General features: G+C 48.5%; 8 protein-coding genes across 8 annotated transcripts; 4 read left to right on the top strand and 4 right to left on the bottom strand.

Annotated features, from left to right (window-relative positions):
- Nucleotides 1–165: 165 nt before the first annotated feature.
- Nucleotides 166–3,060, bottom strand: N7516_004813 (transcription factor domain-containing protein; the record flags this gene model as incomplete). Its single annotated transcript, XM_057217533.1, has 6 exons — nt 166–1,249; nt 1,301–1,840; nt 1,893–2,068; nt 2,121–2,617; nt 2,669–2,928; nt 2,999–3,060. 6 exons carry the CDS (start codon nt 3,058–3,060, stop codon nt 166–168), a joined length of 2,619 nt encoding a protein of 872 aa, XP_057079416.1.
- A 1,274-nt stretch (nt 3,061–4,334) lies between these two features.
- N7516_004812 (putative C6 transcription factor) lies at nt 4,335–6,413 on the top strand (the record flags this gene model as incomplete). Its single annotated transcript, XM_057217532.1, has 1 exon — nt 4,335–6,413. One exon carries the CDS (start codon nt 4,335–4,337, stop codon nt 6,411–6,413), a length of 2,079 nt encoding a protein of 692 aa, XP_057079415.1.
- A 463-nt stretch (nt 6,414–6,876) lies between these two features.
- On the bottom strand, nt 6,877–8,453 carry N7516_004811 (MFS transporter; the record flags this gene model as incomplete). Its single annotated transcript, XM_057217531.1, has 2 exons — nt 6,877–7,849; nt 7,906–8,453. The coding sequence occupies 2 exons, from the start codon at nt 8,451–8,453 to the stop codon at nt 6,877–6,879; spliced, it is 1,521 nt and encodes a 506-aa protein (XP_057079414.1).
- Nucleotides 8,454–9,649: 1,196 nt separating this feature from the next.
- N7516_004810 (NAD(P)-dependent oxidoreductase) lies at nt 9,650–10,709 on the top strand (the record flags this gene model as incomplete). Its single annotated transcript, XM_057217530.1, has 2 exons — nt 9,650–9,759; nt 9,809–10,709. The coding sequence occupies 2 exons, from the start codon at nt 9,650–9,652 to the stop codon at nt 10,707–10,709; spliced, it is 1,011 nt and encodes a 336-aa protein (XP_057079413.1).
- A 1,025-nt stretch (nt 10,710–11,734) lies between these two features.
- On the top strand, nt 11,735–13,101 carry N7516_004809 (bZIP transcription factor; the record flags this gene model as incomplete). The annotated part of the gene is made up of 4 exons (XM_057217529.1): nt 11,735–11,996; nt 12,536–12,672; nt 12,704–13,034; nt 13,070–13,101. The coding sequence occupies 4 exons, from the start codon at nt 11,735–11,737 to the stop codon at nt 13,099–13,101; spliced, it is 762 nt and encodes a 253-aa protein (XP_057079412.1).
- Nucleotides 13,102–14,783: 1,682 nt separating this feature from the next.
- Nucleotides 14,784–16,158, bottom strand: N7516_004808 (Eisosome component PIL1/LSP1 family protein; the record flags this gene model as incomplete). The annotated part of the gene is made up of 4 exons (XM_057217528.1): nt 14,784–15,388; nt 15,453–15,636; nt 15,704–15,837; nt 16,059–16,158. 4 exons carry the CDS (start codon nt 16,156–16,158, stop codon nt 14,784–14,786), a joined length of 1,023 nt encoding a protein of 340 aa, XP_057079411.1.
- A 2,684-nt stretch (nt 16,159–18,842) lies between these two features.
- Nucleotides 18,843–22,226, bottom strand: N7516_004807 (ssDNA endodeoxyribonuclease RAD2; the record flags this gene model as incomplete). The annotated part of the gene is made up of 1 exon (XM_057217527.1): nt 18,843–22,226. The coding sequence occupies one exon, from the start codon at nt 22,224–22,226 to the stop codon at nt 18,843–18,845; it is 3,384 nt and encodes a 1,127-aa protein (XP_057079410.1).
- Nucleotides 22,227–23,851: 1,625 nt separating this feature from the next.
- N7516_004806 (tRNA (34-2'-O)-methyltransferase regulator RTT10) lies at nt 23,852–26,247 on the top strand (the record flags this gene model as incomplete). The annotated part of the gene is made up of 3 exons (XM_057217526.1): nt 23,852–23,891; nt 23,955–25,387; nt 25,444–26,247. 3 exons carry the CDS (start codon nt 23,852–23,854, stop codon nt 26,245–26,247), a joined length of 2,277 nt encoding a protein of 758 aa, XP_057079409.1.
- Between the last annotated feature and the right edge of the window lie 219 nt (nt 26,248–26,466).

Here is a 26,466-nt window from a genome sequence, read left to right as displayed (position 1 = left end):
AAAACCTAGTTATATTATACCACACTAATAGTGGCTACATGAACACTCGTGAATCCTGGCTAATGCATATACAAAGAAGAATAGTAGAGAGGGTGTGCTTAGGAAAAAGGCAACGGCAACGCTAACGAGAACAAATTCGGAAAAAGACCCCGGATTAACCCATCCCTAAAACAACCCCAAAAACCCATTAGGCCAGACCGAATCAGCGCCCTGATTCGGATCCTCCTGACCCTGTGGCGTATAGCCATACCCCAGGCTCTGAGGATCGAACCCACCAGCCTGAGCTGTCTGGCCATCAATAGCAGGCGCACCATGAATAAAAGACTCAGCCGATAGAATCGGCATGGAAGGATATGCATCTGCAGACTGAGTGCCGGTTGGAATGGGAGGTGGAAAAGTGTATTCTGGGAAGAGTCCGCGGAAGACATTTTCGCCGTGGCCCCAGTCACCGGCCATTGGGTACTGGAAGAAATCGGGTATTGAGTTGCCGGTGCTGCCGAAGGAGTCTGGGGAGTTGATGGAGCTTATTGGGTTGGGGGTCATGCCTGATAAATCTGGGGCTTGGGCTTGTGATTGGGCTGTGGGTGTTGATGTGGGAAAGTCTTGGGATAGTTGCCAGGATGGAATTTGTGGTGTGTGGAAGGTGTTGTTGCCTGCTTCGTGAAGGAATGCGGTTGAAGATGAGTATGTGTTGGGTGGATTGGCGAGATATGGGGGTTGGATTGGGGGTTGGCTGTTGTCGCTTGGGCCTGGTAATGGGCTCATGGGGACGACGTAGCCCGAGGAATTGATTGGCGGAAGGCCTTCCAGAGTTTCGGGGATGCTGATGTCCATCCTGTTGGGGTTGGCGGTGCTTGATGTTGGATACTTGGGAGCTGTGGCGGGGGTCATTGTTGTGCGGAGGGTTGTGTGCCGTCGTTGCTGCCTTCGGTGTTGTGGTGCTGGCTGTGTCCGAGAGGTGTGCCTTTTGGCTCCTGTTGGTTTATATTCTTGGTCTTCTTCATCTGGGGTACGGGCTCTTTTCTCATCTTTCGCGATGGCAACTTTGGCGATGCGTTCGAGGGTCGCGCTCATTCGGGCCATGAAGCGGGCGTAATTATTTGGTCCTTCGCCTGGGGCGAGACTTGCAAAGAATGCTGCGACCATGTTGAGGGATTGAAGGTCTGCTTGCACTCTTGAATGGCGAGTATCCCGTAGGATATTTGAGAATAATGTTGATGCTGCTAGGAAGACGTAGTATAGTAATGCCCTGAGGTTTGAGTGTGAGAAATGAAACTTATAAACAAACTGTGGTACTTACCAGGTCCATGCGATGTCTCCCCATGGCATGTTATTAACAACCTTCAAGGTATCTCGGGCAGCCTGTGTAGAAATGGCTGCTGATCTCGAGGCATGTGCTTTGCTGATCGACTGGACATTCTCTGGTTCCTTTCTGGCGGTTATCATGTAGTTAAGAAACACAGGTACCCTGTGGATCATGATCACAGCATTGTGATAGACAAAATGGAGACCAATAGAGGCAAAGCCAAACAGGAAGTCGCTTTCAGTGGGTTTCATTTCCTGTTCAATGAGAGCTGGGGATTCGCGTTTCCATTGTTCAAGCTCTGCATATAGTTCTTTAACCGTCTTGTAAATTTCAACAGGGGGCTTTTCCAATGCCGTAACAGAGTACAATCGACTGTAGATGTGGCTCTTTATAAGCGACATCCGACAGAGCTCGCGGAAGAATGGAATGTTGCTTGCGGTTTCACCATGCTTATCGCTTTCCAGTTCTTCGGGAAGAGGGACATCGAAATCATCTTGATGTTGTGATGGGGCGTTTCCAATTCTTAGACATGTACTAGAACACTATTTTTAGTACTTGAGAAGATGTGTGAATGGGCTTCTCTTACCTTTGATCAATGATAAACGCAACCCAAAAAACACGCCTTCTCTCCTCTTGCTCAGCCGGACTAAGCTCCGGTCTTGCAATATCTCGATGAAGCCCCATCCGGTGACCGGACCGCATAGCCGCAGTGATGAGTGGCAGAGCTGACTGGGTTCCAGAATTCCCCCGAAGGAAGAACGCCTTAGCAAATTGTTAGATGCTTCCATAAGAGCCAAAGGCGCAGGAGACGTACCATGCTAAGCAAAGCCTGTATACTTAGTAGATCGGTGCGTTTTAAGGCTAATTCCGTGAAGACCGACATGGCGTTTTTGAAGTATAACTCGGATTTTTCCTTGTCTTTTTCTGACTTGGAGCTATTCGAGGATCGATATTCGTATGCCAAGCAGATTACCATGTTGATGTTGGCCCAACGGGCAGCGTCATCACAGGTTTGCTGCGTATATTGCCATTCAACCATTTTCATGAATGACGACTCAAGATAGATAGGAAACAGACGGTTGGCCGTCCGGAAGAAATCTTTCATAAGAGAAAATACCTCCGACCTTGAGGGCAAAGGCTTAAAAACTTCCGAGGCAAACAGATCGTGGAACACGTCTGGTCGCCATTGATTCCATGGATTTTCATGGATGGATTCAGGAGATATAATCCGCAAGAAGCTGACATCGCCTGTTTTGCTCTTAATCCACTCTATACCTGTTCGCGATAGAATTGACAGTGAGCATGATGTCCCTGTGCGTTGAGTTAGTCTCGGCGGTCTTGCATCATATCAGCCGTACTCACCGAAATATCGAGAATCGTCTCTTTGGTCGGCCGGGAACATGGGTGTACCCTCGATGAAGCCACCCTTTGAGCGAAGAGACGACCCGAAATCCGACTTTGGACTGGAAGCAGATGAGGGGTCTTGACTAAATAGTCCGTCATCATCTTCATCGGAAAGGTCGTCTTGGCTCATATCGCTCTCTTGTAAGATGCCTGCCGTCCTCAACAGCGACTCAACCCTGACGAGGCGGTCTTTCAAAGACTTGACATACTCGGCATTACTGTGATTGAATTAGCCATGATCGATGAACATGAGATCGGGAGTGGTAATGGATATCGATATCACTGTACCTTTGATAATCATCCCGCTTTTCATGCTGGACCGGAAAGACACAACGCGTATTACGGCGCATGCATTGTATACATATTGAACTAGTCCCTTGAACCTCACACTTGGTCTTTTTTCGATGGCACATCTCACAAGCCTAAATAGATGTCATATGGCGGTCAGCAATGCTGGATTCCCCCAAACCGGAGTCCACCGGAATAGTGGAACTCGGGATGACAAGCGAAACCCACCCTCAGGTGCTGTCCTCTCCATATCGCAGAATCCATGGAAAATGAGTTCTGGGAAGATGACTGGTTCATTGCCTTGATGGCGGCCGGTTGTGGATTGCGTGGGAGTCATGAATGTGCATGCCAAGACCATTCAAAAAAAAAAAAAAAAAATTCGCCCCAGCGGAAATGGCGAGGACTAGCGGGAGATCTTTATTCCTTATTTCGATCTCTTCTTGATGTCTATCTATACCTAAGAGGTAGATGTTCAGAATCTTCAGGAAAAGAGAAAATTATATGCGATGAATAATCAACGCGGATGTCGGGAGTACCGAATTCCGTTATTTCTGTGCTGCCTCCGGGGTATTTTGATGGGCCGACCCGTGGGGTTTTGATTGCTCCACGGGCTTCCAACCCCTGAACTTCCATGCACAGGCGAAATCTCGTGAGAGAAGAAGTTTATACCATAGCGAGATTAGGATGACGAGAGTGTCTCTGTCATGATCTGATTGATCTGATTGATCTGATTGATCTGCCCAACCATGAAGTATAAAGCATAAACTGTACAGAGGACCTTCTATGTATAGCAAGTGAATGATAGCGTTCTTAATGTCTTCCATGGTGAGAAACGCCTGTGTAGCGCCCCTCCCTGATCAAGGTCCTTTTGTATGTATTCAAGGTACTATTCCGGCATATAGCTAGGAGAGAACTAATAACTACCTATATATGGGTAGAGACAGGGGATTAGCAAGGCTTAAGGCTATCTATCATGCGATGTAAGTTACTTACTGGGTGGATAGAATGTGTCATAACTAGAAATATGTTTATTATGTAGCTATAGAAGTGCCACTAGGGATAGTGACTTCCAAGGTTAGTGCTATGTACCTGGGACTCTGGGAGTCCCCATTCTGACCCTCCACACCGTCTTCGGGAGGTGGGGGGATGCCGATGCACTAAATTACCACTATCATCACATCACTGCATCTGGCGCAACGGCCTTCATCCCTCGGAGCGGCGAAATCAATTCTCCTGACATGGCTCACAAGACTTAAGTCTTGTTGTGGATCATACATATTTCACCCTGCATCTGGAGAACTGCGAAGCGCCGAGAGGCTATCGGTGCTACCAAGTCATGGATGTCGATAATGTCGTCTCGCACCTAGTTCCAATCGCTCCTGCGCCGGTTCGGACACCATCTATCGCTGTAAAAAATGACTCTGGTCCCGATATAACCGCAGTGCGCTTCAACTGCCAAGCTTGCGTGCGCAAGAAAACCAAATGCGATAGGACGGTGTCAGCATGTTCGAGCTGCAGAAAAGCAAAGCTCCAGTGCGTTTACCAGGCTCCCCCGTCGCGAAAGAGACAGCGAAGTTCGTTTGAAGATGTACATGAGCGATTAGTGCGGTACGAGCGCATATTGCGAGACAACAATCTTCTCCATACAACCTCTGTATCGACTCCATACAGCCAAAAGACGGAGGTATCAGCAGCCAGCACGCGGAACCCAACCCCAAACCCGAACTCGCAATCCACCAGCTCGGGAAAATTTCTGTCCGCCGACGGCAAGTCTCGCTATCATGACAGTGTCCTACTTGACGCTGAAGAGGGCGACCTGTGTGAAGTATCCGATTCCGACCAGGATGACAGCCCTCGCGAGGACACCAGAGCTGATGAGAGCACCCCGACGGGTCTTCTGGGCGTCCTCGCGGCACAAACCATCTCTGGGTCCATACTCGGAAGCACGCAGAGCATCACCGGGCAACACCCTGGCCACGAGGAGGCGACTAAGCTCTGGAATGCGTACGTGCACAACGTGGAGCCTCTGTGCAAAGTTCTTCATATTCCGACTGTCACAAAAATGGTCGACGCTGTTTCAAAGCAACCCTCCGTGGCCTCGAAGAGCGACGAATGCCTGCTTTTTGTCATATACTATTTCGCTGTGTTCTCTATGTCGGACGCTGACTGTGTGCAAGAGTTTAACCAACCGAGGAACTATTTGATGTCGAAATATCGGACCGCTGTACACCAAGCACTTATCAATGCGTCGTGGCTGAAAACAACATCAATGCCGGTATTACAGGCTTACACACTATTTCTCGTTGCTATGCGCACTCAAATCGATTCTGACACATTCTGGATTTTGACGGGTATTGCCATTCGCATTGCGCAACGCATGGGGCTCCACCGTGATGGTGAAACCCTGGGATTACCACCCTTTGAGGTTCAGATGCGACGGCGACTTTTTTGGCAACTGCTTCCGCTGGACAGTTATGCGAGTCAGGTTTCAGGCACTGGTATTGTACTATCGCCGAATAGCTGGGATACTAAGCAACCATTGAATATCAACGATGATCAGATTTTCCCCGGTATGTCGGAGCCGCCCCTCGAACAGAGAAACTCCACAGAAATGATTTTTTGCTTGTCTCGGATGGAATTGTCCAATTTCTATATCCGAACTGGCGTCAAATTGAAGGAAGTTGGTGGCACGGTTCAATTTAAGGACGCAGAGGACATTGAGAGACTTATTGACCAGGTCGAAGATCTCATCGAGACTAAATTCCTTCGGTACTGCGATATCCTAAACCCCTTGCACTTTTTCACCTCGGGAATCGTCCGATCTGCGACCAATGCTGTTCGACTGCGGGCTAGAATGCCGCTGCTGATGACGCAAGCCATCACAGACGCTCAAAGGAGGGATATTTGTGCGCTCGCAGCAAGGATCCTCGATACAACCAGCGCCATCTACGGCAACCCCAGCATGCGGAAGTATCGATGGCAAACACAAGCTTTCTTCCTGTGGGATGCCCTTCTTTGCATTCTACGTAACATCGCAGATGTCGGATTCTACTCGGCCTACGAGCTTCATACTTCCTGGGGCAAGGTTGCAGATGTGTACTCTAACCACGAAGAACTAGTCAAGGGCAGAAGGACCCTACACGTCACAATCGGTAAGCTAACCCTCAAGGCCTGGCTTGCGAATCCCTCAAGTCAATCCGCCCCAGAGCCTACTTTCATAACCGCACTGCGTGCCCAACACGAGCCGAAAGTGAGCAGGCACAGACAGCAGGAGAGCATGGATGAAAGAGGTGAAATCATCAAGCTCGCGGACGGACGTGATGATGAAGTTTTCGGCAACATTGATGGGACAAGCCTGGATTTAAATGGCGGGTTTGACCCTTCAGATTGGGTCTTCTGGGATCAACTATGTTGAGGGCCAACTGGGGCTGAGTCGGTGGCCTCTGCCACCGGGCTTTGATTCGCGGCAGGGGAAGAGTTTACATTTTCGAGGTAGCTTATAGCCATCGCTGCGATGGATCCGAATCAATAGGGGAGGAGAAGCAGAAATGTGTTTCTACGGGTCGGACGGCATGGTGTGCACAGGTTAAGGCCGAAAGGTTTGTTAGGAGTGCCGCCCATAAATTATAGATCAAGTAGCTATCAACATTTCCTCGTGACTATGTAGGCTACTAATTTGTGTGGATTAGTTACATGCTGCATACTATATTGGTTGGATGCGCCTTGCATATCTCACCATCAGAATCCGACTACCAAAATGCGATACTCCGACTCGATTTCCGTTGGCAACAAAGTTTGGCTTCCTGACCAATGAAGGTCGTCTGCCAAATTCCCACAAACTTGGCTATTCTAGACAATCTGCTACATCCACACCCAACTTAACCAGCAGCATACCTAGAAATAGCACGAAGTTTAGGCCCAAAGAAATAAAACGCAAAAGGTGCCGACCAGCCAATAGCCATAGTGATGAAAGCCAGCACGCTTGTACCCCAGCCATAGCCGAGAGACGAATACATATACGGCGCGAAGAGCGGGAACCCGAACCCACACAAACTGCGCAGAATAGCGCAAGCCGCCATAGCACTAGCCGCGTAGGTCTCGTAGCTGTCGACGATATACGTCTGCATGCCCTGTAAACAGGAGATCGTGCCTGCGGTGAAGAGCAATGCCCCGATATTCGGCATGATCCAGTGCGTATGCCCGATACTCCAGCAGTACCAGAACAGACCGATGGTGCTAATGAAGGAACCCACAGCTAACGACGGCATGCGGTACTCTGGGTTAGCGAGGCCGTTGTTTCGAGCCTTGAGGGTCTTGTAGATTTGATCGACCAGCTTGAGATTGATGAAGAGACCGGCAAATGACCCAATGGCGATGGAGATATAGTTGAGTCCGCCAATACTGGAACTCTCGTGGTAGACCTCTGTCCAGATGTCCGGGAACGTCGCTAACATGAGGTACGTTACGCCGAAGAGGTAGGCCATGTAGATGGCCATGCAAAAGACGATAGGCTGCGTTGTAAACAGAAGCACCGGTCGCTCGAAGGCATGCAGAAGTCTGTAAGCGAGCGTCTCTACCTTCTCGTCGGTATGCAGCTTGGTGTTTCCCGTCTTCTGGATGAGGATGTCGCATCGTTTGCGTAGGAGCGTAGCCGGGTGACATTCACGCAACCAGAAGAACCCGGCAATCTGGACCGCGACGGCGGCGGCAGAGGTTGCCCAGAAGACCCAACGCCAAGTCGAGTACTGGGCTATAAAGCCGCCTGCAATTGGTCCAACGACAGGTCCGAGAAGCGGACCAAGAGTATAGATGCCCATGGCCTTGCCACGGTCTTCGGCGCTCCACATATCGCTGCAAGTTCTGGTCAGTACACGTAGGATATACCGGGGATTCTATTATTCGCTGACCCAATGGCACCCCCTCCAATTGCGAGCGGCGCACTACCACCAATACCGGCAAGAAAACGAAAAGCAAAGAGTTGGGACTTTGTCTGGGCGAAACCGCATCCCAGATTCCAGGCTAGATACCACACATTGCTAACCTGGAGCAGACGTACGCGGCCATAGAGCTCGGAAGCTGGACCGAAGAATGTAGGGCCAATGGAATAGGCTAGAAGGAAAATCGCCATGGATAGGTATATCTCGATATCGGAGTGCATATCTAGGGCCTTGCCGAGATCTTGCATGGCGGGGGCAATCATGGATGATGAGACTGGTGAGATGAAGACGAAAAGGGAGATAGCCCAGGTATTCTTCCATTTTGTGCCCTTAGGCCAGTTTTTGGGGTTCTCTGGGTCATTTGGTCCGCTCCATGTGACGAGATCAGGATCTTTGTTGGAGTCGGCATTGAGAGAGGCCTCGGTTAGGGTTGTGGGTTTGGCTGCTTCGAGGTCTTTCGTCTCGTGGGAGCCCTCGTGAGAGCCCTCGTTGGAGTCGCTTGAGCTCTTGTTGCTCATATTGGGATAGGTATTAGATATATTGAGATAAAGAGCTTAGTTACTTAATGTTATACTACCAGAAATTAACCTCAGTAGGTTATATACTCCTATAACATTTTACTATGCCTATCATCTAGCCAATCGTCAGGCAGTATTTCACTTCGGGGCCGGATGGCCGATGCACTGTCCAATAAGGCAAAGGCATTTCTCGGGCCCGCCGGTGATCGCCCGCCACGCCGTCCAATGGGAGGGTGCTATTCTTCGGGCCAGGCCCGTTGCGTTTGCCTGAGGCCCATAGTCGACTACACACCCCTTAGGGCGTAGAAGGTCTATTAGGGCTCTATTTTGCATAGATCACGGGTCACAGTCCTAGGAGAATGTATCACTTATATTTTATTTTGCTGATTTTCGGAATTCGATCATCTGTTATCACCACCTTCAAAGCTTGGATTCCAAGACATTGGGGATCACTAGGGGAGAGAAAGAAGGATTCGTAGTGCTCGACTCGTTGATAAAGAAGGTAAGAAGGTCTTGCCGCCTGCTTGGGGCTTACGCATCCATATAGAGAATGAGTGAGATCACGAAAGAGACAAAAGAGGCATGTAGGCGTCTAGGTGTAGTATGTTCACCCGATTCCAATAAAGGAGGACTGTATAATGACGTGATTCCAAACCCCCCTGGAACCTTGTATACAACCTTGTAACTAACTATACAATTCTGTGGGCTGGTAGGTACATGTACCTGGATGTACCTGGATGTACCTGGATGTACCTGGATGTACCAAGTATCTACAGGGGCCTAGCCATCTTATAGAAGTGCATTGTATATATTAAGTGATCGCGGGTATTTCAAGCCATTGTCTGATCTTCATGCAATAATTAAGCAACGAATTAGTTATCGTTTCAGGTTAATAATAGACGTATCATTCAGAAGCCGCTTTCTAGAAGGACAAGGCAAAGAGGTGAAGGAAAGCTTAAATCCTTCTAGTCTCTATACCACATTTGGGAATCGCGATAACCCAACGATAACAATATTACACAGACTCACAACCAAGCAGGTTGGAAGTCTCGAGGTCATATCTCGCTGACAAATGGAGCGAATTTACCCCCGCAGTAAGTAGTTATGTGGTGATACAAGTACTCGGTGTTGTGCTGATTTACTTAAAAATATTACTACCCATCCTAAAACCTCAGGAGACAATCACCTCACTCATCATGAGACCCGTTACAATTGGAATTGTGTCGATCGGAGACATGGGTCTAGGTATGGCCCGACTCCTAAAAGCACACGACTACCGAGTAGTCACGGTCGCAGAAGGAAGAAGGTACGACTCCAGCGACGGAAACCCAACCCGAGAAACTAACCGTCGCCAGTGAGCACACACTGGCCCGAATTCATTCCGCAGGCATCGAAACCCTTCCCACGGACCAAACACTAGTAATCCAAGCCGACTACGTACTTTCGATCGTACCTCCGCGAAACGCCCTCGCGACCGCACGACGAATCGCCGACGCATCCGCCCAGCCACCGAGCGGCAGTCTCCGAGAGGCAGTAGAGGACGTAGAAAGCAAGCCGAAGAGGTCCAAGCTATACTACCTGGAGCTCAACGCAGTACCCGCCCGACTGGTGTCGGAGATGGCGACGCTATTCAGCGAACCAACCACAACCACGGAAGAGGGCCGAGGGTGCCACTTCGTCGATGGCGGAATCATTGGGCCGCCGCCAACGCAAAGCACGCAAGACGGGAGCTGGAAGAAACCTAGTGTGGTGCTGTCCGGATTGGTGGATCTGGCCCCTAGGTTTGCGACACTAGCCAGCGTCCTGAATATAAGGCTTGTCTCATCTCGGGTTGGCGCCGCATCCACGCTCAAACTATCTTTCGCGGCGCTGACCAAAGGTCTCACCGCGCTGTCTATTTTGTCGTTCTCTACTGCGCAGAAGGAAGAGATGTTGCCGGAATTGCTGACGTTGTTGGAGGAGTATGCTCCACGTACTGCGGCACTTGCGACGAATGGGGTGATTGGTATGAGTCCCAAGGCATACCGGTGGGAAGATGAAATGCGTGGGATTGGGGAGGCGTTTGATGTGGAGGGTGGATGGAATGGGATCGGAGCCGATGTTTATGGAGGGTTTGCTGAGATCTATCGGACCATTGCGGAAGATACCATATTAGGGGAAGAAAGAGTGGAGCATCGAGTGCGAGGTATAACGGTTGAGGATGCGTCCCAGATCATCGCTCAAAGGCAAAGAAAAAGTACTCCATATTCACATTAGTATAAAACATATGTCATAAAAACGACGATCGAATGTTTCTAGACTGTGCGGGTGGGGGGATTTTGCTTCCGATGCCAAGCTTTCAGGGTGTCTGTCCACGGGTTACGGGTATTACTGCGACTGAGTCCGCGTCATCCGTGATGTACTTAAACAAATCATGGAGAATATAGAATACACTTACGTGCACTTTAATACAGTTCTTACAGTTCATACCCATTTTGTAACATTCTACGGAGTAGTTAACTATATAACATTGTACTTCGTACATATTTGTACATTGTAGTACCTCGATACGGAGTACTTGGAATCAGGTACTGGGTCCCGAGGTAAGTGGAGATTGTCAAAGTCCCCCCTTTTTGCTGGTCTAAGAGCTTGATATCTCAGTTCTTGAATCTGGAGAAGCTCTTAACTATATATAGTTATATACTTTAATAAATTGGTTATTCTTTATATATATCCTTATATACCTCCTGAAGTCCCGTATGTACGGGATATACCCCTAAAGCGGTGAATCCCTCCAACGGACGAACCAGAAGTCGCGATCACGACATTTCTCCATTCTATCAGATCATCGACTAGCATCTTTTTTTCTTCCTCATCTTCCTCTTCGCCCCCCTTTTTATTAAAAACAACTCCATTTATTTCCCGTTTCATTCGTTCAGGTGGAACTCCCGCGGCATGCGACGATGAAGTGACCTTTTTTTCTTTTTTCAACTATATCGTGAGAACTCAACTTCCCGGTCTTTTTCTACCTATCTAACTGGAGTATCTTGTCTCACTCTTATTTATTTATTTGTTTATTTGTTTTCTTTTTAAACTCTTTTGCCTTTTTTTCGCCTTTTTTTTCGTCTTGATTTTTTTATATTAAGCAATTTTTTAACTGGTGATTCTGATTTGCTTCATAGAAAATCCCGTCCTGATCTGGGGTTGCCAACATCATAAGCCCCTCTTCTCTCTTAACTCACATAACCCTAAAGGTCAAGGGGGCTGAACTTCTCTTTTTCTATTTCTTTCTCTCTTCAACCATGCCGGGGGAACAACCACCTTTACCAGGTCCAGGTCCAGTCTTCGACAAACTTGAGAACTTCAATTTTTTGATGTCGCGTCACGACCCAGCAGCTAAGACCCGACAATACTCATTTGACGCTGATACCGGGCTGGTCCCGTTTGGCAACGTCAGTATGGATTATGATCAGACTGAAGGCATGGGAGGTCTGTCTGTCAGTTCCTATGAGAGTATAGAAGACGACCGCAGCTCCCTCGATCTCCGAGGCTATCCCTATCACGGTACGTGTCAAGCTTTTAAGATCTCTTGTGCCCAATGTTGCATTTGTTACGCCATCGCGCCTCTGCGTCTGAGCTTTAATTCCGGGGTTCTGAGTTCTCTCTGAAAATTGAAGTTCGATGTGTCTATTTTTTTCGGCCTGATTTTCTCCCTTGGTTTTTTTGTTTTTAAAAGAAAAAGAAAAGAAAACGCACCACCAGGTTGCTGAACCTCTTCCTTCTTCCCCTCCCCTACACATGTTCAAATTTCATTTGTTTAAAAAAGGGCTCGAGGCCGCAAAGCCCAGGATGTGAGCAATTGGCATGCATCCTTCATCTCCAATGGTGGAAGGAGATCACCGTCGGTGCTCCCTAAATGCCACGAGCACGCAATCCCGCAATGAAATGACAAACGCCAGCGGTTGCCCGCTGACGCTTAACTGCACATCCCCTTGAAACCCTTCTTGAGCTTATATCCTTCCGGACTATGATTTGCACTTCCCGATCCATGGGGCTCACTCCCTCGGGGTTATATCGACTTCGATCGCTTACTCCATCCATAGGTCCTCCCGGCGAGAAGTCCGTCAACTACAATCTTCCAGAGCACATGATGCCCTACTCAGCACACTCAATTTACCCGCCAGTCCCATATGCGCCCGACGAGCTCGGTCACGCACAGGGAGCCCTCACTCCATCCGATGTTTCCTCATCTATCTCCCCCCAACGGCCAGATGGGAAACGCCAAGTACAGCACTACCATCTCCGGCGATCACATCGCCGCCGCCCTCGATCAAGAGGAGGGCGTACGCGGTGCCGCAGAGGAAGATCGTCGTCGTCGAAATACCGCTGCCAGCGCTCGCTTCCGTCAGAAGAAGAAGCAGCGCGAGCAGGTCCTCGAACGTACGGTTCGGGAAACTACCGAGAAGAACTCTGCCCTTGAGGCTCGCGTCGCACAGCTCGAAATGGAGAATCGTTGGTTGAAGAACCTCCTCACTGAGAAACACGATGCTGGTTCTCGTTTGCCGGCCCCGGCTAAGGATAGCTCTGCTCTCGAGTCAAAAGGTCCTGGAGCTAATACCAGACAAAAACATATTCAGCCAAAAAGAAGGGCGTCGGCACCGAGGAGTGACGAGCTAAAATGGAAGAATGTGCTTTTTTTTCTTGTCGTTTGTTTGCGTTGTTGTTTTGTTGTTTTGTTGTTCTTTTCTTTGTATCATCTCCCCAGCCTACGTCTCCTCTGGTCTTCTATTCTATAAGGCGTCCGTACCGAATTAGCATTTCTGCTTTTTCCTCCCGATCTCCTCGCTTTGCTATGATGTCTGCACTCGTTTCTTCTTTCTCTCCTTCTCTTTCCGAAATGGAAGATGGGAACAGATGAGCGCAGACAAATGACGATGTCACGACTCTTCTCTTCTTCTCGTCGCCCGGCTCTCCCGACCGTGGCTTTTTCGACTTCTAGGGATGGTCTTTTCTTCTGCACTTCAGATCCGGCACTTTGGTTGGATGTTTTCAATCCCTACTCCCCTTCTCTACTCCCTATCCTCTACCATCGGGCTTTTATCTTTATATCTCCTGCCCACGCTCTCTACCTCTACATCCTCCCACCCCTTCCTATCCTTTTTCCATCCGATCGTATGCTGCGAAGGCTTGTTTCATGTTTTCTTCCTTTCCCCGGGTTGCGGGAAAGGAGATGAATTGGCGGTGTTGTGGTCCAGACTCGGGGAAGTCGAATTTTGTTTTTTTGTTTTTGTTTTTTGTTTTTTGTTTCTACATTTGATATCTCTTTTTTCTTTTCTTTTCTATGGGATTTGCCTTTTTTTTGTTTTCTTTTCCGTCCTTGCTGGCTATCTATGGACTGGAATGCGTGCAATATAAACTATGGGGATAATTGCTATATGAATTTACCTCTTCGTGCTACTATCCTACTACTATCCTACTACTCTATGTTCTATGTTCTATGTTGTATAGGATTATAGGATCCTTTCCAGATACGTAATAACAAACACATCAAAGCAGCGGTGAGTGACGTGATTTAGCTGGCGTGCTATATCAGAGCGATTTCCTCATTGAGATGAACTGCCATTGGAGAATGTCTCACTTTTCCGGGGTAATGGTCTAATCCCTCTGCAGCCACACAGACTATACCTTTTGAAAATATGTCTACATGTATATATCTACATGTGGTAACTATACTACATTGAGTAATATGAATTTCTGCAAACAATCCATTAAACACCTTAATTATCCCGGACTATCCTAATCGAGAACCCAAACCCAAACCAAAAAGCAAAAACAAGTCAACATAAGATGGTATTACATCAATTAAGTAAAAACAGGGAATGGAAATAAGAAAGAAAAGAAAAAAACAGAAGAACCGAGGTAATTCCCACTTGATCTCAAGAGTGGAAAAAGGAAAAAGGGAAATTAGACCCACGTCCGTCGATCTGAGCATGGAGACAGTGGACATCGGACATCCCCAAAGCACGATTCCGAGCCGTTGGATCACGACATTGAGAGGCGTTCATGTGGAACAAAAAAAAGGGCATCAAACATCCCAAAGTTTGCATGGCGTGATTGATGTGCGTCTTCTTCGAGAATAGCACGGAATTCAAGAATAAAACGAAACAGAGTATATGGAAGATTCGGAAGGGATTTTTGACAAAAAAAAAAAGGAACGTGATGAAAAACGAAGGGACAAATGATAGATCGTATATCATTTGTTGAGAATTTCAGCCGTCAGATTCGTGAGAGGGAAAGAAGGTGGAAATCTTGTTTTCTTTTTTCTTCCTTCTTTTTCATTCATTACACCCCTTATGCGGTAATAGGCTCACGCTCCTCTTCACGTCCTCGCAGCTCGCCCTCAATGGTGCTGACACCGTCATCACCGTCCTCATAGTTGGGGTGCTGGTCAGCGGGGAGCCAAGAGTCGCGATCCCCAGCCAAAGGCTGGTCCTGTCCAGACAGATCCACGCCCTCGCGGTTTTTGCTGAGGTTAGAGCGGTGGCGCTGGGAGAGGGTACGGGAGCGTTGGGAGAGACTAGACTTGACAACTGCCTTGGAAGAAACCCAGTTGGTGAGGGCATCCTCGCAGTCCTGGATGATAGCCTTGGAGGCATCGTAGCCGTCGTAGGCGTGGCGGGTCTCGCCGGGAGTGACGGGGGTGTCGTCGATCAGGTCGAGCAGGTGCTTTCCGTAGCCCGCGACGATGGCGACCTTCTCGCAGTGCTCGCGGAGTGCATCGAACTGGTACTGGAAGGCAGCTTTGACCTTCTCGCGGGTGATGTTGGATAGCTGGGCCTCGGCGACTAAGGACTCGGCCTCGGCACGGACAAGCTCCTGCTCTAGCACGTCGATGCGGGGAGAGTTGGGGTCCTTGTACTTCAGCTTGGCGATCTCATCGGTGATCTTTTGCTTGCCTGGAGATGCATGCGGTTAGTTAATGGTGGAGAGTTGGGCGGGACACTGAAGGGAGAATCTTACGGTCTCGGCTGGGCTGTACGGAAGCCTCGATGTTGCGGATGCTCTTAATGGTGACACGGTACTGGTCGTAGCGGTCAACGAACATATCCTCCAGCTCACCGATCTCGTAGATCAGCACGCCGAGCTTGTCCGTCACATCCGACACATCCTCATCGCATGCTTCACCCCAGATGGAGAGTTGTTGCTATGGCGACCGAGTCAGTTTCCAAATTATCCCCATGATTATCACAGATTCGGGGCCATCCACATACAGCGACTTCCATGCGCTCCCGGGCGACGAGCTCCATGCTGCGCATGGCGTTCTTTTCCATCTTGACGAGCTGCGACAGCTTCTTGGCGAGATCGGGTCCGAAGGCACCGGCGGCGTTCTTGCGGAAGGCATGGCCTAGTCGTAGGGTGTTAGTAGGTTCAATTTTATTTTATTTTTCTTCCATGAGTGATCTCCCCGACGACTGGTATCCAATTTGGCTGTGGTCTCCCTCGGGAGGTGCGACGTGAGCAGATAGCGGCCCAAATAGGCAGCCTCCAAGGTGACGAACATCCAGGGGAGATTTCCAGTCATCGAGGCCAATCGCAGAGAGTATGAAATATCCCAATCGCACTCACCGATTCCGCCTTTCCCTAGCCATCTCCCGGTTTTGGTTGTGGACAGTGGTGGTGGTGGACTCTCGACCTGCGAGGCGGTCGGGGGGCGCGACTGGCGCATGGAATAGGTACGATGCATGTTTTGGAGCGGGGGAAATTGGTGATAGCAAGATGATTGTAGAGATGTAGAGATGTCGAGATGTTTGTTCCTGTGTAGAATAAAAAAGAAATAGAAAAAGAGTTTCTAGTGCCTTGCGCAGTAGTGACGTGAGTTTAAAGAGGGGAATTCTCCTTTTTTTTTTTTTTTTCTTTCTTCTTTCTTCTTCTCTTTGGAATACGTACTTGACCTGGATGTGACGAGAAGAAAAGAAGAAAAGAAAAAGAGTCGACTGCAAACGGACAGAATATATTCTGTGACTCCCTCAGCTGATCAAAAAAAAAAAAAGTGAAGATTCTCCTGGAAGCTCTCGGGAAGTGACGTCGACTATTTTTCTGAAGGAAATCGAGGGGGAAGATTGGACGCTAAGACACTAAAGGAGTAGGAAATCAGCATTTAAGTCAAAGTTAAGTCAATTCAAGCCAATTCAAGCTAAGCTAAACCAATTCCAACCAATTCCAACCAATTCAACATATAAGTCTGAAGTTGCATTTTCTTGTAGTCTTCACGATCATCGACGTCATCGATCTCCCCCTGATGTCATGAAGTCTAAAAGGGTTGTATTTGATATTTATACTACTTCTATATACTATACTATACACTACTATATACACTATATATACACTATATATACACTATATACTACATCAGACAGTAACCATAAGTGACTGGATTTCTCCTTTCTGATAAAAAGAAACCTGTATAGAACTCATAAAACTATCATTGGTGCCCCAGTTCCACTGATCGCCGATCGCCGAGATCGTCTGTTCGTGGGGAAACCCATGTGGTCTCGGGTTTGATACAATTGTACAGTAGAAGAGTGAATGCCAAAGACTAGGGAACTGGAGTTACAATGATAAGCACGGGTGAGATTTGATCTATGAATAGAAACTACATATGTATCCTTTGCAATGTCGAAGGCATTCAGTTACCGCGGGACAATGGCGCGACAAAGGCGTCCATTCAGCCTCAAAAGAGTGTACTCCATCCCTTAGCCCATGGCGCTTCACTTCACCAACGACTTTTGTAGCAGCACCATTGTCAAGGATGACGAGATCTGGGACCCTAGAGTATCCATGTCGTGCTGCTTTGCTAAAAATCCAGCAGACTAGCGAGATCGGTCGTACCGTCCTCTCTAACAACAAACGGCCTAACAGCCTATGCCTTGGGTGTCAATCTTTTCGAGGAAGGTGGCTTCTTCATATATCGATATATATCGACAAAAAGGCGCGTATTGCGTTTTGGTCCCGCAAATATCGGGCCACTTGTCCTAATAGCACAACTATTAGTACCTCGATGAATCGTGAGCATAGTGTCTATATCATACCGAGTATGTGGCAGAATTTCGCCTCCTCCGACCTCCAACAGCCACAACCTATTATCGAGCATTTGGAAGTTTCCCGGATCCATGGCGTTTTCATTTCTCCGACGAACGCAAGATCAGCACTATGACCAACGAACACGAGATGTCACTTGTCCGCCCACACGCTCGTTCAATCCGTATCGTACGCCGACTCGTTTCCTCATACCAGCTGTTCCTGCGGTACCACATTTTCGGGCTGTGGGCCAACAATAAGCACATGCCGGGACCATCGACATTATAGGAGCAGCATCATTTCCGATGCTATCGCTGGCTGGGCATCGCGATCGGTCCAAATATCTTCAAAAGGTCACTCCGCCTTGTAATGCGGAATACGTAGGCTTATATAGGTAGCCCGCAGTCCAGGTGCACATCACCCCGTTCGGTTCTGGCTCTGGCTATCCACTTAGTGTGTGACCCACATAATGATGTCCAATATAGGAAGGGCGATCGTCTCTTACCGAGCGTCTTCCATGGTCGTAGGAAATGGTTCATGATCTTTTTTTTTTAGCAATCTAAGCAATGAGACTTAGAATTCCCTTTCCCTTCTTCACTTTGAACCCTCCACGATTGGGATAAACCATAAACAGCTTTCCCTGGATAGTGGGGTCAAGCTTGTTGTGCTATAATCTGGGTCTGAACATGTCCCATCCCGGTATGATTTCCAGGATCCCAAGGTGACGGGTCTAAGATGGAGAATGTCAATGAGCTTGTGTTTAAGTTAGTCGTATCAGATCATCATATTCTGACCTTGAATCTTCTAAAATAGATATGAAAAAAGTCATAATGCAGAGATATATGGAGATGTAGAAGTTGGGTCGAGGCGTAGTTGCTGGAGGGGAGGAAGGGGAAGAAGAGCAAGAAGAGGAGAAGGAGCGAGCAAAGCCTTTTTATATTGGCCACGGAAGGTTCTGGACAGACCACATGTGTAGTTCCTTCACGTGTCGCAAACATTCTATCGGACAGTAGATCGGACAGTAGCTGGACCACCTCTTTGTTTGCTTAATCTACGATGCTTGCATTCATCCATTTGACCAATCTTCCGTCGAGAGACAACATTAGAAGTCATTGACCCTCTATCTTATGTTTACAATTGTAAGAGGGCTGTATCGGAAGGAGCGATCGTTATCCTCCTCCTCACATACCTACATAGTGTCTTCACGTACGATGCTAAGGATGATGTTTGTGCCCCATGGAAAGGCTTAATAAATACTAGGAATGAGTCCACGGGTATCTGCACATGTGTTTCTATTATGTACATAGTATACTGTCCATGCGAGAACCCATATCATGGTTCATGAGAGTTGGCGCGACGGGTCTTTCGCTTCTTATTCGTGCCAACCTTGGGCTTGGCGGTTGAGCCACTTCTTTTGCCTTTACTTCGCGAAACAGAGGCTTCTTCTTCTGCTTCTTCTTCTGCTTCTTCTTCTTCTATCTCTGCATCCCCGATAGCTTGCCCACCATCCAGCGAGGAGGTTCCGCCTGACTGAGCTTCTTGACGCAGTCGACTAAATGCCTTTTCCATGCGACTGGGTCCACCTGCACGGACACGAGGTGCAAATGCACCCGCACCTTGTGGACCGTGCATGAACTGTGTGATGTTGGACTGTGTACCTTCCTGCTCTCGCCGATTCATGTCGCGAATGACTGGTACCAGGACTTCATCCGTCCGCTCTTGGCTCCAGCCGATTGTGGTCATGAGGAAGGCCCGTAACCCATTCAAATCAGGAACACCCCATTGGAATTGGGAAGGGTCGTCATCAACCACTGGTTCCAGGTATGCCTCGTCAACTTTGGTATCAGGGAATGAAGGAGGTAAGAAGATCTTGGATGCCTTCTTTCGGAATTTCTTCCGGAAGGCAAGGTGGACATCTTCTGCATTATTTGTACCCATTTGCAATTCGGTCCACCAATCGCGGAACTCTTCGAGGTTGGAAAACTCGGTGAGGATCTCTAGAGCTGTCACAGGACCAATGCCAGGAATGCCCTCTGTGTAATCGCTGCCCAGGAGATGGGCAAAGCTAATAAGTTTCTGTCGATGGAGCGCATACTCTTTTTCCAAATCGGAAGTCAAGTAGCATTCGACGAATTTACTTTGATTGAACATGTTTTTGTAAACTCGCGTTCCGCCGAAGAGGAAGATATCACTGTCGTCCGTGACAATCCCGTCCACGAGGCCTAGCGAGACCAATTTGGCGCACTGCGCTTCAGCTTCCATAGGCGCAGTAATATAAGGCAACCCAAAGAGCGTCAAGAGCTGTTGACACTCATTGATCATAATAGTAGTCACCTCGTCTGCATCACGTCGCTCATTTTTCTGTTGAGACCGTAGTTGCTTCAGTTCTTGCTCGTAGTCGAAGGTTTCCTGATTGGGGGCAGTATGATTAAGAGTATTGGCAAACCGCACATGCTCCTCACCCTCAGCTGCAAGCTGCTTGAACAGCTCCTCATCCTCCGGGTCACTGTAGTCGGCCGGGCCCTGCATGAAATCCTCAACTCGGTCGACCTCTTCGAAGAGCTGGGGCTGGGGCTGGGGTGGCGCCTTTTGATGGGATACAACAGTGATCTCGGGGCCTTGGGTGGGTGGCTGAGGGATAACATCTTCAAATTCTGGTGAAGGGGAATGCTCGGTGCGTGCGGACGGCCTGTCAATAATTTTATTAATCGGAGCTAGAGCTGGTTCGCTCAAAGGCTTCTCATCCAGATTTGTAGAAAGCTCATTGTAAACCTTTTCAATGTCCTCCAATTGAAAGACTTGTTTGGGTTTCTCTTTCTGTTCTTCCTCTTCCTCTTTCTCCTCCTTCTCCTCCTCCTTATCCTCTATATCAACAACTTCATTGGTGGCGGAAATTTCGTCAACATCGATAATGTCCGGCGAGCGACGATTGGAGAGGAACAGATGATCTGGTGCCGCAGGTTGCTCATCCTTTTCAGGATCTTCAATGGGATCAACGATGAATCCCACATCTGGGCGCTCACCAACAAACCATGGAGGAAGTGGGTCTGTCTGTTTTGGTTTCTTTGTAGACTCCTTTATAAAGCCCCCTGCACTTTCACCAACCTCACCAGCTTTCTCATTATCTTTCGTAACTTTAGTGAGTTTGATTGATTCGAAGGGGAGAGGACCTCCGAATGGACTTGGTGCATATGAGGCTTTCTTCGCAACCTTTGTTCTTGCTATGGCAGCTGAAAAGTCCATTCCATCATCACTCTCAGATTCAAGATCTGGCACCATCTCATTAGAGGGAGCTGGTTCGACCGGTCGGGAAATGGGCATATCAGGCATATCTTCGTCGCCGAGTGTATCTGGTTGTAACGAGAGGGCAATAGCTTGTTCGAGGTCATCGTCGTCACCATCAAAGAAATCATCAGTGTCGTTATTCTGCTGCTGTGCGCCAATATTTCCTTCGGCTTCCACAAAAAGCGAGTCATCCTCAACCACTTGTGCACGATTATTTACTGACTGTCGCTGTGCAGAATTGCGCGATTCTTGTATAGCCCTTCTCATGTCCAAATCTTCGTCGGTTTCAAGCTGAAGCGATCGGTCGAATACACCCTCTTGAAGGAGAGGAAGTTTCGGAAGTCGATTCAGACCTTCGATTGGAACGTCCTCGAACTCATCTTCGTCCGATACCTCATCCTCTTCAGATAGTATCTCAGGTCGATCCAGATCGATGGGCTTTTCTTCGTGGCCTTCCCGGTTTCCGACAACACCTAGGACCCAGCCACCTTCGTGTTCACGATCCTTCACAAGCACGTATTCCCTGCCACGTTCTCCTGCGATGCGCTGCCCAGACTTGTAGAATGCTTCGTCTCCGTTCATGCCACTTAAATTCATTAATCGTTGCGTAAGGTCATTACGTTCTGCAACACGGTCGATTTGGAACCTCGAGAATGCCATGCGGTCGGGAAACATGGTATCAAGCTGTTCTTTCGAATAACCCATTCGAAGTCGGCTTCTCAGCCTTGCTGCATTCAAGATGTTGTAGCGATCAGTGGGGGGCAGACTAAGGAAAAACATGCTATCGAAGTCGATTTTGGAAAAGTCGTAAAGGTTGATATCTTGTCCCTGGTGGAAATGTCTAGCATACTCCTCCAGTTCCTCTTGGGACATGATGCGTGGATCGTTTGGCGCTCCCATATCTTGAAGCGAGACATCTAGATTAGGTAGGTGGTACGCATCCTTCTTCTTGAACTTGCGAGTTTGCTGCTTTTCTGCATTTGTCATAAAAGCCTCTTCAGCGTAGACCGGAGCATCTGGCACCTCTTCCTCCTCTTGTCTATGGGTCTTATTGCGTCGACGAGCGTCCTCCTCCTCCGCACTGCGCTGCATTTGCACAGCAAGCAACTTTCCCGCGGTTCTCACAGCATCTTCCCTGTGGCCCTCGCGTTTCTTCTTTCGGCCAGCGATTGTCTGCCTTTTCATAACAGGGGCCCCGCCATCGAAGACGAAGACGGGCCGGATCCCGAAATACAGCAGTTTGCATATGCGGCGAAAGAATCCAACGATGTGAGAATTTCGGAGCGCATTGCCTTCTTTGTCTCGCACCGCTTTCAGGAATTGATAGATCCAGATCGACGCGTCGACAGCTAGTCGTTTCTTGTTGAGCGCTTCGAGTTTGATGGGGCGAGCGCAGGGCTGCACGACCGTCCAGAGGCCGGTGACACCCATGGCTAGTTAAAGGGGTATCAGATCATGAGTCTGTACTAGAAAGGTCTGGCATTTTAGAGAGAATCCACATATAGCGAGAGGGGTGCTCGCAAGGTGGCTAACTGAGAAGTTCTCGACTTCTGGGGCAGATGACATGAGCACCGAGCCCCCCGGGCCGAGCGTCATTTAGCTCCCGCGCCTGGGTCGCGAGATCACGTGTGCAATATTACCCTTTGTGGACTAGTGACAGTATTATGTAACCACATCGGGGAAATCATCGAAAAAGTAGTGGGCTTTTTTTGGCAGTTGGTGGGATGTACACTTCTATCTGAGCCAATTGAGACATTCGGTGTAATTCCCTTCTCTGCTTAATGTGCGTAGAAGTTGGCAATGTCTCTCTCACTTGAGGTCAGTGTTGCAATATCTGTAGTCAAAACGCTGCCCCGCTGACTCAAATTGCAGCATATTGATGCTTTTCTCCCGATAACAGCGTTGAAGACGTTTGTATTGGATGATAGAATATTCATCTTTCAAAGTCAAGGCACATTCTTTCGGGGTGGTTGATGGAACCACCGGTGTTGTTGCCGCTCAAATCCAGATATTCAAAAGAAACAATATTCATGGTTTCATTACTTTGAGTGACCGACTACAGGATCATGATTCGAGTCATGTACAAATAATCGCCTGGGGTGGTCGCTCGGTGCGAGCGGTCAACCTCTTTATCGCCTCTGACAACGAAGTCACGTTGTCTGCCTCTAGTACCGAGTTCAATGCTCCAGATTGGATTATGAGTGGGTGCGCAGCTGCAGCAGATGGCCATCACGGGGCATTTTTTATCACTTCAAACAATACACTCCTAAGTCTCGAAGTGCTAGACAGTGAGGTTCCTGGGAGAACTACAACACTATCCATATATCAGCTGGCGACGAGTGTAAAGTCTATCCTTTACTCCGCCGATGTGATTGCGCTGTCTTCCTCCCATGTTCTCATTGCCGCTGGTACCGTGTTCGGAGAAATCATCGTATGGTCGTGTTTCTTGAATAAAAATGGATCACACAAGGCTCATGCAATCGCCTCCATCCACCATTTCTTCACTGGGCATGACGGATCAATATTCGGTGTCCGCATCTCTCCCCAAATCCTGTCATTGAATGGAGGTCGCTCTGGTAGGATACTGGCCAGTTGCAGTGACGATAGAACCGTGAGAATTTGGGATATATCGGATTGCGAGCACAAAACAGCCCAAGATCCTTCTGCATATTCCACAGACGGTTTTGATTTGCGAAGCACAGGTTTTGGTCCGGTTGGGGCAGGCGAGGAGAGCGTTGGATCCGAGTCATGTGTGGTCCAGGCATTTGCGCACACGTCTCGCATTTGGGGTGTCCATTTCAGGGCCATCAAAAATAATAACCAAACGCACATGGGATTGGTTTCTCGTGGAGAGGATTGCACATGTGTTTTGTGGGACCTAAGTTGGCACTCATCATCTGCAGGGACGACTGATTATCAGCTCACCCAGACTTCTTCAATAAAAACACATTTGGGAAAACACATTTGGTCTCTGGATCTTTGCAGAATTGGCTCTGAGACTGTGGTTTACACCGGAGGTGCCGATGGTGCACTGAAAAATTTCCCCATCAAAGAAAATGACGACGAACATCTGGGCAATGGCCCTGTCGCTTCTTTGTCGCAATCACCTAATCTCCAAGTAGAGAAAAAGGGAGAATCCCACAGCTGATGGAACGAAAGCCTTTGCATTTATCACCCAAGACTACCTTCTTCGCACGTCTACACAAGGTCACATCCAGCTTGGATATCTCAACCAAGCAGAGGAGACTGCCATCACCTGGGAGGCAATATGCGAGACACCTGACCTTGCTTCTTTTGGTGTCATGACCGCTTTGCCCCAGAGGGGTCTGGCATTGATCGGTAATTGCCGAGGATTCATTCGACTTTATAATCACGCCTCAAAATCCGTGATCAATATCGCAGACGTTGGCAACAGACCCCTTGGAATATTCTTCCTTCAGGCTCATTCGTCCAGGACGGATCCCTTGAATTCTTCTAAAAACTTCAGCTTTGTCGTCTGTTATCCTACCGGAGAAGAAATAACACTCGTCAACGTCTCCGACTGGAACACTGATCGTCCAAATACTGAAACATTCACCTTTAGCCTACCATCCACATTTGTGGTTTGCAGTGCGTCTTTCATCTTTGATGGCCAATACTTGATTATAGGATCAAAATTAGGCGCCCTTGCTATATATAACACCTCTGAGGCTGAGCCTTTGTTGGTCAACCGCCGTGTTCATGGCCGAGAATTTGTCAATCACATTAGCGTCGTGACATCTGCTACTACGAGTGATAGCACAAAATCGGACTTTGTATTGACCTGTGGGCGAGACGGAACTTATTGTCTCCATGAATTGCAGCTTTGTGCGGACGGGACGGATGCTGTGTCGATACAGACCGTGCACCGTACAGCATCTATGACCGGTGGGAACATCGAAGGCGCCTATTTCGATAACGCGACTGGTGATTTCATGCTGTACGGATTCAGATCTCAAGACTTCGTCCTGCGCAATGAGTCGAAGTTGACGGATATCGTATCCATTGCTTCAGGCGGCTTTCGTCGAGGCTGGGACTTCATCCCAGGAGACAAAAAAGACAATGCTTTGTTCACGTGGAAAGACGGAACTTCTTTAATGACTACTCGCATACGAACTAGTGCTACTACTTTACTCCGAGCTGGTGCTCACGGACGGGAAATCAAAGCGATAGGTGTTTTCAACCCTACCGGTGGGGATCGGCCTCTGTTCGCGACTGGTGCAGAGGACACTACTGTTCGTCTTTTCACGCCAACTTCGTCATCGGCTGCAAGTCCGTGGGGTAGCTTTGAGTGTCTGCGCGTCTTGGATACACACAAGTCTGGGATCCAGCAGGTGACATGGTCTAAGGATGGGAGATACCTGTTCACCAGTGCTGCATACGAGGAGTTTTTCGTGTGGAAAGTCTGCACCATTCCCATCTTCGGCGTTGCCACAAAATTGATGGCTGCCAGTCCGAAGGACGACGTGAATTCCGATCTCCGGATACCTAGTTTCGATCTGCTGGAAGTAGAAGAATTTGACGGGGAGCGTGGTTTCCTCCTGTGCCTTGCTCTTTCCAATTCTGTTTTTAAGGTAAGGGTGGCTCTTTCCTTCAAATATACCTCGGGCCAGTACTAACGTTCCTGCAGATCTTCCACTTTTCGCCATCTAATGGGGGCCAATTCACTCTCCTGGCTCGTGGAAAATACATGACCAATTGTTTGACTCAAGCCCATTTCTTGGTTACAAGCACTTCCGTGAGCCTCATCACCGCAGCAACCGATGGCCACTTCACACTGTGGGATCTGACAAGCACACTTGAACCATTTTACACAATCACACAATCCACCTTGAAGGCCAAGCAAACCTTCGATGGCTCTTCCATCTCACCAGAAAACATCACATGCGAAAGTCGATATCAGATTCATTCCAACAGCATCAAGGGGATGGAACTGGTTCCTATATCTGACACATCCACTGTTGTTGTGGCTGGAGGTGACGATAACTCTCTCTCCGTGTCCCTCCTGCAGACACATCCATCCAACACCGGCACAAATGCGCAGGTAGCTACAGTTTCTATCCCCGATGCTCATGCTGCGGCGGTCACCTCAGTGCAAGTACTCAATCAGCAAATCTTTCGTGATGTTATATCAAATACAGAATCCATTAAAATCACCGTGGTGTCCTCTGGCAACGACTACCGAGTCAAAATCTGGTCAATCACCGTGGACCCTGTACAGCCTGGTACGGAGGGGATTATTGTCAAATTCTTACGGGATACATACAGCTCTGTGGCTGATATAGCATCATTGGGACTCCTCTATGGGCCTGGGAATGGCCTTCCCGCAGAGAGCCAAGTGCCTGGATCGGAAATACAGCAGTCGCGATTGGTTGTATGTGGTGTGGGCATAGAGATGTTTGCTGCCGAATCGGATCAAACCTTATCTGCATGATGCCGATTCGATGTCGGATATACATAAGACTTCAATACAACAATATGAACATAGCCGATACCATGCGAGATGACAATAGCATATTCACCGGGCAAGAGGAAGATAGTAGCGAACTACTCGGGTAAGAGGAAGACATAAACGAACTAGGACATGCATTCTAGCTGCATGGCGGGTGTCCAGAAGCCATACGACTGGACAATATAGTGACTTGGGGTATTC

The sequence above is a fragment of the Penicillium verrucosum genome, assembly GCF_028828655.1.
Source record: "Penicillium verrucosum strain IBT 35672 chromosome Unknown utg000001l_segment0_segment0, whole genome shotgun sequence".
Classification (NCBI taxonomy): Eukaryota; Fungi; Ascomycota; class Eurotiomycetes; order Eurotiales; family Aspergillaceae; genus Penicillium; species Penicillium verrucosum.
The sequence above is the reverse complement of the archived record's forward strand: the minus strand, read 5'-3'. Positions and strand labels throughout refer to the sequence as shown.